Below are 15043 nucleotides of genomic sequence, written 5' to 3' on the forward strand. Positions count from 1 at the left end.
CAAACAAACCCTTTGTGAACAGGTCACAGTGTTTTCGGTTCAGCGTTATGGGAAGCCCATTCACCTCTCTCGTACACCAAGAAGTTTGTTTTTAACAGAGGTCACTTGGACACAGATTCTTATTTGGATTGGCAAGCAATAACCACGGTCTTCTGCTGCTTGTGTGAGGAGCTTTATTTGAACACCTGACCTTCAATGTTTCTGTAGGTAAATGACTAAGTGGCTCCAGAGGAGAAGCCTGTGTCCAGTCGAAGGTTAAATCCTACATTCCTGTCGTTGTATTCTGTGGGGAAGAGTTTTGTTTTTTTAGTACCGGCCTGCTCCACATGTTCACCTGCTTGGACAAACTGCTTGACATGGCCTCATTTGTAAATCCCTCACCAAAAACCAGCTGCAGTGGAGAAAGATGGAGATATTTCCTTTATTCAACGATGGCATCAAGGAGAACACAAACAACCCTTTCGTAACACGACACAAACTTTACAACCGATAAACTCAGTGTGACCAGTCCTTTACTTTATACACTTTTTTAATGATATTTCAGTGGCGTAATGTAACATTTACATTCCATGTACGAGTACATTCACTTCTTATTTTCTACTTCTATAGAAATATTGTAATTTGTACTTAACAGCTGACTTTACAAATTAAGATTTTTGCAAACAAAGCATATGAAGAGCTTATACATAGGATTTTAAGTTATACAATAAACCAGCAAACAGTATGTACGGTTACAGTTCGTATGGGGTTTGGACTGTTGCAGATACTTTTAGTGGAGTAAAACGTACAATATTTGCCTTTGAATGGCTCTGCAGCGTAAGTATAAAGTGGCAGAAAATGTAGGTCCACATGTAGGCTACTCTAAAAACTGCACTCAAGTAGTCCGTGAGTAACTGTTAGGTTTAGATTTCCAAATATAAAATAATTCCCCTACCAGGCACTATGCAGGTTTTCTGTGCGATATACTGTGACGTCTGGAAGTCATTAACATTTGCAAAATACATGTTGTGACATGAAATCAGGCCATTGGCTGTTTGTTTTATCACGCGGACGCACTGCCATCTTTCTCTGAATGGAGAGTTTCATTCACCTGATTTGGAGGGAGAGAGAGAGAGAGAGAGAGTGAGGGAGAGAGAGGGGCAGATGTGCGGCAGCAGCTTTTCTTCGCTCCCACAAGTTTGCAGCTCGCAGGGAGGATGGGGATTCATCTATTTTAGGTTGACAGAGTGAATTCTCTCACCGAGGCTAAGGAGAAGAAGAAGAAGAAGAAGAAGTGTCTTTGAAGAGGCTCAGAGGAACAAATAACCTGGATTTACACCCACAGCATCATCTTCTTCATCATCTATATCCTCCGATGACGGATATTAAAAGGACAGATAAGAACATGGAAATGTGTTGCAAGGGGCTGCCAGGACGACGGGACAAATTCATACTCCTCATCTTTTATCTTCATCTGTGGCAGAGACCTTTTGTGAGTGCAATATTTGTATTTCTTCACTGTTAATACCTTCTTTTTCTCTTTGCACCAGCACTCAGGAACTGACTTACAGCGACTCAAAGTGCAGCCAAACTTCACCTTTTTGCTTCTGCATTTCAAAAGCGAAAAATCCTCCTAACTAGGAATCGATTGACTTAATTGCAGCCTAATGACATTTTCAATGCTATTATCCTGTGTCCAATATTGTGGCTCCTTGGAGCACGCGGCAGGTGTGGGGTTAGCAAATGTCCTCATTAAGCTGCTAGCATTAATTAGCGACCTGAAACCATCTCTTCCGTCCATCTGGCATTAATCAAAGGCAAAACTAACCGGAAAACATGGAGTAATGAGTTAAAAAAGAAAAAACATTATCCAGATGTTGTGTAGAGTCTGCAAGCTTTGAGCAAACATTTGCTAAATAAATAAATAAATAAATGAGTTTAGCCCTGAACAATAATGTTATAACAAGGGCGAAATATCAATTTAAATAGCTTAAATTAAAGCTCCTGTGAGGAGTTTTTTGATGGTTATGAAACAGACTGAAATTTATTTTGATTACTCTATATGACCTACAAAAGCAAACCAAACCATCAGCAACAAGGTTGATTATTTCTATATAGTTATTTTTAATGCCTGAAACTGCTGGCGGGGGGTAGGTGTCAAATGAAGCGATTAACTGCACGCTGCCTTTGTTTACATTTTCCAGGGCAAATATTTAAAGTGAGTGATACATGTGACTGTTTAAGAAAGCAGGATGCGTTTTTTTTTTGGTTCAAAACCACCACTTCTACAGGATAAATTCAGCAAAGAGATAAGAGGTACGGCTTTGTCCACAGGGGTCGCCAAAATCAACACAAACTGAAAGTTGCGCACAGGAGCTTTAAGTGGGAAATTAAAGATGTTTATATATATTTTCAAGTTTTAATGACCAAACATGTCTCAATTCTTTAAAAATACACCTTCTAGATCTACCTGATCTATGCAAAGAGGTGTGTGAGTTTATAATGACTTGTTTCCTCACGTTTCCCTTCATGGCTGCACCCACTCACTCCCTCATCATCTCAACTCCTCTAAGCCACCAGCGAAGCAGAGTATCGGCTTGTTTGTGTTGCACGTGCCTGCTTCTGTGTAGATAACTAAAGTCATCTCGTGTTTCCAGGCAGAGGCGATTCATCCGGACTGCGCCATTGTCTCGCAGCACCTGAGGGCTCATGAGGTTTGCAGTCAGATGAGGAGCAGCGAAGAGCAAAACCAGACAGAGCAAAGCGGTGGGTTCATGTGTGATGCTGTCTTCTCCGTGTTTCTGCACACAAACACACACTTGAGAGATAACTTGGAAGCTTTGGTGCACTGAGAGAGGTTTTTAATAGACAGCAGACATGTGGGCTAAAAGGCAGAGTTGGAGCTGGGAAAGAAGCAGAGATGAGACCTCAAATAGCTCATTAAAAACACCCAGGAAGTTAAATGATGAAGGGGAAACTTTCTGTAGAAAAACTCATTTCTGCCAGAGCACATTCATGAGACATTAAAGGGATAGTTTTTTTTAAAGCAATGTTGTATGAGGTACTTGACTGTATTAGATGGCAGTCAGCACTGCTCCTGTTTGGAGAACAACACAGACGCTAAGCTATTTAGCACTGTACTCGGGGTTACAGCAAAGTGTATGTTCGCCACTTTAAGAGTCCCAAAAACACAATATCAGTTCGAGTGTACGCTATATCTTGAATTTTTACAAATATATGTGGTGACCAGGACACTCTTTGAACAGCCTGGAAAAAGTGAAGTTTGATATCAGTTTAGCTAGCCACAGCAATTTCTGACCTAAACGGCTAATCAACGGCGTGTTACAGTCGAAACTGTTCGCTTAAAGGGGACATATTTAAGCTATGCAATCAATTTCCTGTTATTCGAATGCGTTTTTAAATCATGTTGGTAAAGTTTGTTTCGTTTTAAAAATTGTATACATATTTTAATTTCATTATTTTTCGGAGCCTCTCCTTCCTCCTGAAACAAACAAGCTGTTTTGCCATTCTAAAGGTTAGACCTTAGCCCCACGTGTGATCACACATGGGGGAGCAGCCGGCACACTGCACCATCACTCCAAAGTTGTAGAAAACACGGCTGCTGTAGGATCAGTTATTCGGCCTTATGTGTACGAGCCAGAAGCGCCAGGAGGTATCAGAATGGTAAGTTGAAAACGACTTGGCTACAAGCTAGTGCAAGAGGCAGCCTGAGGTGAATGACTATTGGTCGATTTCAGTGAAAGCAAGGTTCTACGTAGAAACCTGCAGCTGTTCTGAACGGCCCATTTCAGAGTCGACCTTTTTAAAAATGTAATTCTGGAAAAACACGAAATTATGCATTTTTCACTTTTTCACTGTGAACAATAAACACCTAAAACTGTGAAACACATGCAGAATATGAGAATTCCCATTCAAAAGATATGGCCCCTTTAAGAAAAACATAGTTTTATGTTATATTCATATTTTTGGTCAGACTTTTTCTTTGGGCTTTTATAACGTTTTGCTCAACACCCAATTTTACAGCGGTACATAGATCAGCTTCTGTCTGTACAAACAGGCCTTTCTGCCCGTATTTACTGTAAGTAATAGACTACACTTCATATTGATAAGGTCCTCATACAACCCAACTTCAAAAAGTCTGAACTATTCCTTTAAGACTTTTATATGACCATAAAACACTTACATGACTTCAATGGCTGATAGAGGTCAAAATTTAGTTGAAACGTTAAGAAGTTTATTCTTTATCAGAAAGCACAGCTGTCTTTGTGTCACCAGATAAACTCAAGTTGAAAAAAGTTAAATGGATGTTACAAAAATGTCTTTATCTGCATTTTGCCTGGATTTCTTTTGCAAGAGGACTAATTAAATGATAAGTCGAATTGTCTAAAAGGTCAGAAAATTTCGAAAAGGTTCTCTCAAATAGAAATGTCCAAAGAACAGCAGCAAATCCTCTGACTTGGGAAGTTGGAAAAGTAAAAATGTTTTACTTCCTTCCTTTAAAAGTGTGTAAAAAAAATGTAATTGATTATAAAAAAAGCTGCTGACTCACTATGTTAATTGGAACAGAAGAAACTTTTCCACTTCCACGAGGGAGTTTTCTATTTTTAAAAGATCACAATGTACAAAAACACAATAGTCTTAATCTATAGATGACATATAATAGGCGTTGATATTCATCTAACTATTCATAGCACTAGCAAAGTTTAGCATGTAGCCTTGTGTACTGGAGGTGGATCGGTGGGTGGAGAAAGGTTAACTGCCTTTAACTGTTATATAGATAGCTGATGTATATAAAAAGATACAGCATTTAAAGAAACAGATGCAGCACAACACAATACACATTAGATATTACAGATCCCATCCAGGCACGTTTACATAAAACGTGTTATAATCCTGTGTCCATGTACGCTTAATATGAATCACTTTTTATTACTTCTGATTTATGAAACTTCCTTTTTATTTTCCTTTGTGGGATCATAAAATCTTTTTATCTTATTCTGAAAAACCAGAGAATCCACATTATGTCTGTAATCTGTTTTGTGCTTTGACATGGTGTAATTAAACCATCATACTAATCATCATACTGGTCTTATACCCAACTGCTCTCTCTCCTCATGAGGCTTCACCTGCTTCACAATTCATCATAAAATGAACCTGCCATCTCCTGAGGCCACACCGTGTGTTACCATAACCAGCCTCCTCACTGAAGCCATACTCTGCTCCGCTCTGTCAGAAACTGCCCCAGAATAAAAACACTGAAGCAGCTCCCCTCCGCAAGACTTATTTGATCCTGATTTCCCCTGACGTCTCCCAACGCTGGAGCGACACAACACTTTGGTGCTAAGTCGTCATCCTCTTCTCATTACGCAGATAAATGTCTGCTGATAGTTTCACTGTCGGAGTAGGTGTGTTTGTGCATCCATCAGTGTGATGCCGACCGCGCAGGTGTCGTGTGCTAATGCAGAGTTGGAGAGGCATGAGGAGTTTTAACTTTACGTTTGTGAAATTGCAACAGTCATCAGTGTCTGACTCTTTATGGGAATGGGCCCAAGTGCTTCTTAAGATGTATTGCTTTTGGGCAGAACTCCAGCTGCCTTCTTTGATGCCTTTGGTTTAGTCTGCAGTTGTAAATTGTTTTTCATCATTTCTTTTTTTTTTAATTGATTTTCCATTTTAATGAACATACGTTCATAAACACAACAATATAACACTCAAAACAGAAACAGAAACCCTTCTAATCCCCGCTCCTCCCACCCTCGATAAGATCTACGGTAAATTAAATATTGATAATAGTATCAGTACGTGCATTACATATTGAGCATACATACATTTCAGTGAACATTAGTATGCATACAGACACATATATCCAATGCATCATGAGTCCATACTGCGGTCATCCTCTTCATCTCTATTTCTACTTCACAATACTAATACTCTAGCCACAGAACGAGTAATAAGCCATTTTGAGGTCATAAAGGTGGTTGCAACAGTCCTTGTCCAGTTCTAGGCATTTGCACATTTAGGTTATTCATGAAAGTTAGGAAAGAAGACCACATCTTGTAAAAGTCCTCAACCTTTCCTCTTGCCATGTACGTCAGTTTTTCCAGTGCCAAATTAGATGACAGCTCTGTAATCCATTGGCCAGAGGTAGGTCTCTGAATCTCCCTCCATTCTAAGGCAATTACACGTTCAGCTTGTAACAGACAGAAATTAATTAGTTTACGTTCCTTTACAGTCGCTGGGAAATCCTCAGGGTATATGTGCAACAAACATATCTTAGCTTCAACTGGAACAACCCTTTCTGTCAGCTTAGAGATTAAGTCAAGAACATCTTTCCGGAATATCTGCAGTTTTTGACAGCTCCACATGCAATGTAGCAGGGTACCAGCTTCTTCCATACATTTGATGCAGTAGTCGGGAATATTGGGATTAAAGTGGTGCAATTTAACTGGTGTGATATAAGTCCTAAGCAACCATTTATACTGCAGGAGTTTGCATCTTGTATTTATAGTTTGAGTTTGGGCCAGAAGGCATGTCTCCTCCCAGTCCTCTACACCGATGTCTGACTGTAGATCATTTCCCATGCGGACAGATAAGAGGGAGAGTTTTCTTTAGAACCTGCTAATAGTAAACCATAAAAGATAGGTAGGTAGGTAGGTCAAATTTATCTTTTAATTTAATTAATCTTTTAATAGTGTGAATGACATTAGAGTACCTTCATCATAAAGATCTTTTATTTTGCTTAGTCCTCTCTCCATCCAGTGTCTGAATCCCATGTCACGCCTCCCAGGAGTGAAGTTTTCATTTCCCCACATAGGTGTGAAACAAGAACGTTTGGGGGCGTCATTTAAAAAGGTGTGGGCTTCATGCCATATTGATTGTTTTTGAGGAATGGATCTTGTGTGCGTTTTCCTGAGTATTTTAGCTTCTGACGAATAGAGGTACTGACACAATGGATGTTGTATTGCATTATTTTCTATCTTTACCCAAGCTGGAACCTCTGTATGGAAGTAGTATATGGCTGCCCGGACTTGGGCTGCCAAGTAATACAGCTTCATGCTAGGCAGTTTAAGTCCACCACGTTCATAGGGCAGGTAAAGGAGAGGAAGACGCAGTCTAGGGCGCTTGTTGCTCCATATGAAGCAGGTGTTTTTCTTAAGAGTAGAAAAAAAAGAGGCTGTTAGGGGAAGTTAAATCACCTGAAAAAGATACAAAAACTTGGACAGGACAGACATCTTAATAATATTTATACGTCCTATCATAGAGATCAGCGACTCCATTTCTCTAGAGATTCTCCTATGGCTTTAACCAGTGGGTTATAATTGATTGGTATTATGTCTTCAATGACAGGTGATATTCTAATGCCTAGGTAAGTGAATCCTTCTGGGGTATTAGTGAACCGAGTGTGGATCTGGGGACCTTCTCTCTCTTCCCTGTTCAGTATTAGCAAAGCACTTTTCTTTTTTTTTTGTAACTAGAGAATTGTCCGAATATCTTCCTTAAGTGAGGTTCCTAGGTTTATTAAAAACAAAACAGTATCATCCGCATAAAGAGACAAACGGTGTTCTGTCTTACCAATAGTCATGCCCGTAATGTCAGATGACTGACGGATTGCCATGGCTAAAGGTTCAACAGCAAATAAAAATAATAGGGGGCTCATGAGTCAGCCTTGTCGTGTAGATCTACTGAGATTAAAATGCTTTGAAATTTGGTTAATAGACGCAATTTCTGCTACCGGGTCAGTTTATAATAATTGAATCCATTTAAGATATTTTTCCCCAAAACAAAATCTTTTTAAGACGTCTAATAGGTAGCTCCATTCGATCCTGTCAAATGCCTTTTCAGCATCTAATGACAGGATCGCATGGTCTCTGGCCATCATCTCTCCTTTGATTGTATAGTGACAAATCCCCCTCAGGAGGTTTGGGTAATCAGGATCGATGCTTCCATAAAGCCTGTTGATTTCTTCATAAACCCAAAGATATTTAGTTTAGAATGGCACAAAATATTTTAGCCAGGCTCGCGGTGCAGCTCTGTGGATCCAAATGTTGATTTGTTGGTTGGTGAGTTCACCAGTTTCATCCAGGCTAACATTCTGTAGCTCAACATCTGTAGTAAGGATTGTCATAAAATTTGGTACAGCCATTCATGGTTCCCAAAGGATAAGTACTCATAGCATTGCTAATCGCCTGACAGAGGTTTATGTTTGGAGGTTGATACCTTTTGGCAACACCCAACTTTTCATCTAATGCTAACAGCAAGTGACAACCGTTATCTGTCCGCTATGCCTATAAAACTAACAACACTCACCATCCACAGCTTTACTTTATGTTGAGTGCTAATGTTAGCATGCTAATTTGCTTAACTAAGGTAGCCACCATTAAAAATACTAAATCTGCTAAACGTCTGCATGTTAGCCTTGTCATTATAAGCATGTTAGCATGCTGACATTAGCATTTAGCTTAAATAGTGAATTCAATCTCACAGTGCTGCAAGCTCATCTTTAGATGCTAGTCTTGTTCTTAATTAAGCAACTTAAGAAATAGCCCGGAATTAAAATTGGTAACACATAACATAAACCGCCCCTATCTATCATTAATAAGTAGTATATCAATATTAATAGCAGACCTCATATCGACGTTACATTTCATTTCATTGTATCATAAGCTTATGCTGCTTATAATGCTAAATTAATTGTTAGTGTGCAGATTTAACTTTCTTTTCAAAGACAAACCAACTGTTTCTACCCGGTTGAAATATGTCTGTAAAGCTGTTAAAAATGTCTTATATTTAGCCCCCAAAAATATTAATTTACAATAATTTGGTCCAAAAAAGTCCATTAAACATCAAAATTTAAATTCCATTAAAACATTAAATCCTGCTGCGAAGTCAAATGCAATCTGCTCAAGAAGTGAAGACATCCTCAGGTTTCCCCCTCTGGGGACGTCTGAAAGCTCTAACTCGGTGTCGAAAGTAATTCCACATCATGTTGTTAATCCTAAATGAGGCGACATTTAAGTGCCTGAATGTATAGCCTCCTCCAGAGCCGTCTGATGTTCGGACCAAAGAAAAGAGCCCGGCTCAGTGGGTGACAAAGCCTTTTCTTCATCTGAAAGGAAATGATTGAAATTAGTCATCAACCCTTTTGACATGACTGTGAATTGTGGATTCCAACAGTTTGACACATCGGGGAATCTGACATAATGGTTTTCTCCCCATGACAGTTCAAAATCCCCTCTGTGATTAAGCCCAAACACAAAGTATAAGTTTCCATAATTTATGGTTTTTGATGCAATCACTGCAGCTTTTGTTCTGTGCATGAATGAGGAAAAACGTTTATTTAATCAATCAGATAATTGTGTTATTTTCTAAAGTTAATCGCAGGCTAAAATAGGACTTGGAATATAATAACCCGGTACCCGACAAACAGCCAAACTTCTCTGCTCAGGCAAACCATGCAATCTGTAAAAGCAACAGCTTGAACTAAGCAGTCTGGATGTGACCTTTGGTTCACATACAGAGCACAGGACCTGACCTTTGCAGAAGGCTGGTGTCATCTGAATTTTAAGTAACATTTTAGGAACCTGAAGCTGAATGCTCAAGTAAAAGTAGTGCAGGCTCCAGAGCACAGGTGGACTATGGACGTGTAGGCAGGCAGATGAGAACATGCTAAAATGCTCACACAACGCTAGTAGCTGGGTTTTATTTTGTGTGATTTGAATGACATGTTGTTTGAGCATGTTTGGTATTAAGTTTTTATTGTTGCTGAGTGAAGTGTAAGTAATTGTCAGATTGTATATATTTGTAGTTTATTTTAATCATCTTAGTTTAACGTATTAGCATGCTAATGCTGGCCAATTACTGTATCTTAAAACGCAAAGTACAGCTGTGGCTAATGGGAATGCCAATGTTTTTTGGACTATATAAATCTATTATCGGACGAACAAAGTTAATACGATTTATCCTGACTGAGGACATAAGAGTATGCAGCAAATCTTGTCATCAGTCTCAGTTGGGACCAAAGTGTCCAAATAAGCTAAATGGTCATTGTCTTCAGAAATATCTTCTTCAGTTCTTTCAAAGCAACAGATGTTGAATTAGCATTTTGCAGAGATGTGGACTTGAGACTTGAGTCGACTCGAGTCTCTGTTTTGATGACTTGCGACTTGACTTGAGGCATGATGACTCGGGTGACTTGTGTGTGTTCATAAGTTTGAATGTTGTCGAGTTTCTGTCTCACTGTCATGTATGTACGCAGCGCAAACTGGTAATCATGATTGGACGACTCAAAAAGCTCACCGGTATGTGATTGTCATGATTGGATGACTGGTTATCATTCAAACTCCTCGCTATGGCAACACGTAACATCAAAGACCCCAGCTACCTGATTTTTCCCCAAAGAGAAGCCTCATCAGTCATACTCGTTACTACTCAGTACGGTCTGAGAGCAGACCGTCATCATGGCTGCGTCTGTGATAATACAGATACAATTCATAGTCAAACTTTTTGAACAGGTTATATAAATTGGCCAATAATATCATTATTAGACGAGCTACTAATACCTTGTCTTTTCTCTTTATAAAGACCGGATACTACAGGTAAGAGTGCTGTATCTTGGGTGGAAAAAAAGTGACTTGACTTGACTTGACATAACTTGTGACTTGACTTGACTTGCCCAAGAAAAAGTGACTCGAGACTTGCTGGAGACTTGGACCAAATGACTTGAGACTTACTTGGGACTTGAGCAAAGATGACTTGGTCACAACACTGGCATTTTGCTGCCACCTCCTACAAAGGGAGAACAAAAAAACTCCTTTTTAACAACATACACTTAACATTTCTCATGTCAAGTAACACATCACGAGAAAATTCTTCAAAACTAACCAGCTTTGTTCTTGTAAAATTAAGGGTAGCACACAAAGACAGCTTGGGATGCTCTTCAAAACACCCACATCCATTGTTTCCCATGTGAGCCTACGTGCTGTCAACATGTCAGAATGTGTCCTAGTCCTTATTCTGAATGTCAGTGCACGTCAACTCTCCAGAAACGCAGCAATTTTATCACACTTTCTCTCCAGGTTGACATCCTGGATACTGTTTTACCTTCACTATTCTTTTTCTGTCTGTGTGGACTCTCTAACATTAACTGTTAATTTGCTGCTTTGTTGCCGTCTACTCCAACATGAGCTTAATGTAATCCTACAACCTGCCTGATCGACTTCTCTAAGCAAGTTAAGTAATGAAATCAGGTCTATACCATCGGCTCTCTGTGACAGTGACATTCATTCTGCAGCTTGGTTTGTACAAATAATGCTGCTGTTTGTTTTTATTTATTCCGCCCACCAAGGTGCTCATAAACGTGCCACCGTCTCTGCCATGAAAATGACATTTGGAAGCTGTTTTCTCTTGTAAAGATATGCCTGTTTTCCTATTAGGATTAAACCCATCTGTGTAACACTCAACGTGATCCACCCACGTGCAATATGCTTGAGAGGATGTTTCTTACCAAATGTAAAATTTGGAGGCCAACATCCAATTCTGGCATCAACCACAGTGAAATATAAAACCATAATGTTGGAGAATATAGCTCTTAATTCCTGATACAAATTACCACAGCTAAGACATTTAGCGACGGTATCAAAAGAACTGTAATCTACCTTTCTCCAGTGATTTATGTACTTTACTGCTCTCTTTATTATTGGTATCCACTGTGGATTTCCTCCCCTTACATCAAGGTGCTCTTGACAGGAAGGCGTTTGGAAAGGCATTGTTATTTTGGGGTATAATTGATTACAGCTCTGTGTTGATGGAAGCCCTCAGCGGAGAGGAGATCTTCTTTATGTTTAGCTGGCTTAGCTCCAACATGGCTACATCAGGACTGTCATGTTAGCGCTCAATAGATGACAGGAATCGAGAGCAGATATTTCCTTGAAGAAAACGCAGGGCTGTAATCTATACATCAAAGGAACTGTTGGACTGGAATGTAATGCAGTCCTTATTATCATTTTATTTAAGATGTGTCCTTTTTGTCTCCCTCTGTTGTCGCCTACACTCGAGAATACACAGACGTGGCATATATGTTCAATCAAACCCAAAGCAGCTGTTGACAGCATGCCAATTATCTTTCCAGCCTTCTGATCAGGCTTTGGAGATGTGATTTGAGTTTAGTGGACATGTTACCAAGCCTTGATGCCATTATGAATAATACAGTCAATAGAAGCCCTGTTGAACAATAGCATAATGCTTTTATCCAATCCATGGACCCAGAGGCATCACACAAAATGCATTAGCTGATTGATTGATTGATTTAAAGTCACATCGGGCTCATCAAGTCTGATTTTTCAAAGTAAACACCAGAGTAAGTGTATGATGTTACCTGCTCAGCTCATCTCCCCTTGATTGAAACAGTGCTGTGATCACAAACAGGCCTGGGATCAATGCCCATTTTTATGTCCATTACTCGAGCCAGCTCCGAACCACCTGAAAAATATCAACAGCAGTGCTTCTCCTGCATTCACATGACTAAATGTCAATGTAAGTTTGTTTTGAAAGGAAGCTTTCTAAGGCTCCAGATTTGTTAGTACAAAAACGTCTTTTATATATCTGTGAATATTTCATGCTTTAATTTCACGCTGCACCGCTTCCCCCAAACAAACAATTTGACACAGCTTCTCTGTCGTCAGAGAAATACAAGTTTGTTTTCTCTTGTCTCCCTGGCCTCTACTAGTAATATAGCACGGGCCACTGATTAGCACTACAAGGGTATGAATTGAAATGAGGGATGGGTCCAATAATAACAGTAAACTAGTCTTACTTCTGCATGCTGTATAAATAGGTGATATGACAATGCTTCTCCTAGGAGCTGAATAACAAACAGAAAAACACACAAAAATAGAATATTAACAACAAACACAGGAAGCAGACAAATCAAAGTAAACACAGCAGGAGTGTTTCCTGAAGAACATATAAATGTTGTGCACAGGACTGTACACAACTGCTAAGGCGGATTGTTTGGAAAGTGTTGTATTGTATCCAATGGGAAGGAAAGGGGGCTTTAAAACTGTCATTACTGGCGCTGGTTTGGCTCAGCTGGTAGAGCAGGCGCCCCATGTACAGAGGCTACACTCCTCGACGCACTGATCGCAGGTTCGGCTCCCTGTCTGCCGATCATTTGGTGCGTGTCTTCCCCCGCTCTCTGCTCCCCACGTTTCCTGTCTCTCTTCAGCTGTCCTATCAAATAAAAACATATATTACTGAAACTCAGACATGCCATCTTTATCAGCTTAGGTACAGTTAATCCTTTTGCAATATTAGTATTATGAAATACCTGTGGAGTGCATACTGTACACAGATGCTCAGTTATAAACACAAACTGCCTCCAGAGACTTTTATGTCATCTAAAAATCAGTTTTTTTCAGGGTCCTAAACTAAGTTAAATACATCAGGGTGCAAAATCTAAAGAGATTTTCATGTGCCACTGAATGGGTCTAAATATACATTGATGCACTATATAATATATTTGTATAATTCTCATATAAAGAGGCAGAGATATAAATACAATCCATACTTATGGAATTGTTTGTTAATCTTAAAACTGGAGTGTGGGACTTTAAGTTGTAAATGAACACTCATGGCACACTGCACTGGCACAGTGGTAGTTCTGCATTTGATGTCATCCAGCAATGGCCAGAGGTGAAGGGGCCAGCATCCATAGTGATGGAGTAAACTACAACAAGAGAATGGAGAAGAAAAGAGTAAAAAGGGAAAAAGAAAGTAAAGAAAGAAACCAGCATTGGCCTCAGACATAATACTAAATACCTAAAATGTGGTATTGGATATTGATGAGTAGGCCAATTAATGCACCAATCTGCCCCCCATTAAATCGACTAGTTTCAGGGAAATCATCATGTAAAGAAAACGAACAACAGTGTGGTATGAGCAAATGATTTAATGTCAAAGCTAGCTAAATGTCAGCATTCCTTTTTTCCCCCAATAACATTTATGTATTTTTTCATCACACTTGTATCTGATGGACTCTCAGTCTCCGCCCGTACTTCATTTTTGGTATCGTTTTGGTAATTTAAAAAAAAATGTATCTGAGAGTCTCGAAAAGAAAGCCCCTTATTGACAGTAAAGACAAGCACCTTACTGTCGGTGTAGCTTTTATTTGCTGCAGACCAGTGAAATTGAAGTGGTTCAATAATAAACTGTATTTTCCCTCACTGCCAGGAGGGAAATATTTCCGAATGCAGGTTTAATAACTTGAAAGACATATTAGTTATAAGACAAGTTAAATTCAGCCATCTTCATAACCACTTATTTGATAACTAACTCATTTTGGTTTCAACCTGATGGAGCTGACTTATACCAGAGGTCTCATAAAATCATCTATTTTGTAATTTATAAAAAATAGCACATTTGCAAATAGAAAAAACAACAAATAACTAATTAAATCCTGCAACTACAGCGGCGCAGGAGTGAAATATAAGATGTGTTTGCTTGGGTGCATGAGTCACCTAAACCCCAGCAGCTCATTTCCCACCCGTGAGACCACACCTCATTGAGCTTCCACTCAGTGAAATGACAGACCTGAGAACTGAAAGTGCATCCAAAACGATCCCTCTGCCCCTCCTGGATCCTCCACTTTAGGAAGGCACTTACAATCCACTGTCAGCTTCAAAGCAACATGATGTGAATCATCCCACTCCCAGGTCTTCCATGAATAATTGCACACACCACGGCCCGAGTATTTTACCTCTGGGTTAAGTTGGAAGTGACATCACTTCTTTCAAACCACCTGATTGGATGCTCGTGGTGGGTTCTGTGAGATAAGGAAACACAGAAGAAGGCGCGGGTAATGGATTCGATACACTGAGTTGATACAAGGAAATAAGGCAGTGAGTTAAATTTGCTGAGTGGTGCAAGCCTGTAAGTCACAGCTCCATCTTCTATTAATGTGAGCAGCGATAACAGAAGGTTCAAATTACTTGCAGTGCACGCCACCGGGGACTTTACTGTGAGCAGTTATATTTAACTCATTTTA

General features: G+C 39.5%; 1 protein-coding gene across 1 annotated transcript in view; it reads left to right on the top strand.

Moving 5' to 3' along the window:
- Positions 1 to 1279: 1279 nt before the first annotated feature.
- The window catches only part of LOC138611965 (pituitary adenylate cyclase-activating polypeptide type I receptor-like), a 39450-nt gene continuing 25686 nt past the window's right edge, over positions 1280 to 15043 (top strand). Inside the window, exons 1-2 of the mRNA XM_069685244.1 lie at positions 1280 to 1471; positions 2637 to 2745. Coding sequence (XP_069541345.1) covers positions 1355 to 1471; positions 2637 to 2745 — 226 coding nt within the window. The 5' untranslated portion in view covers positions 1280 to 1354. The remainder of the gene's footprint in view (positions 1472 to 2636; positions 2746 to 15043) is intronic.

The sequence above is a fragment of the Semicossyphus pulcher genome, unplaced genomic scaffold (assembly GCF_022749685.1).
Source record: "Semicossyphus pulcher isolate SPU_LCO1_2020_fin unplaced genomic scaffold, fSemPul1.0.p SCAF_7, whole genome shotgun sequence".
NCBI lineage: Eukaryota > Metazoa > Chordata > Actinopteri > Labriformes > Labridae > Semicossyphus > Semicossyphus pulcher.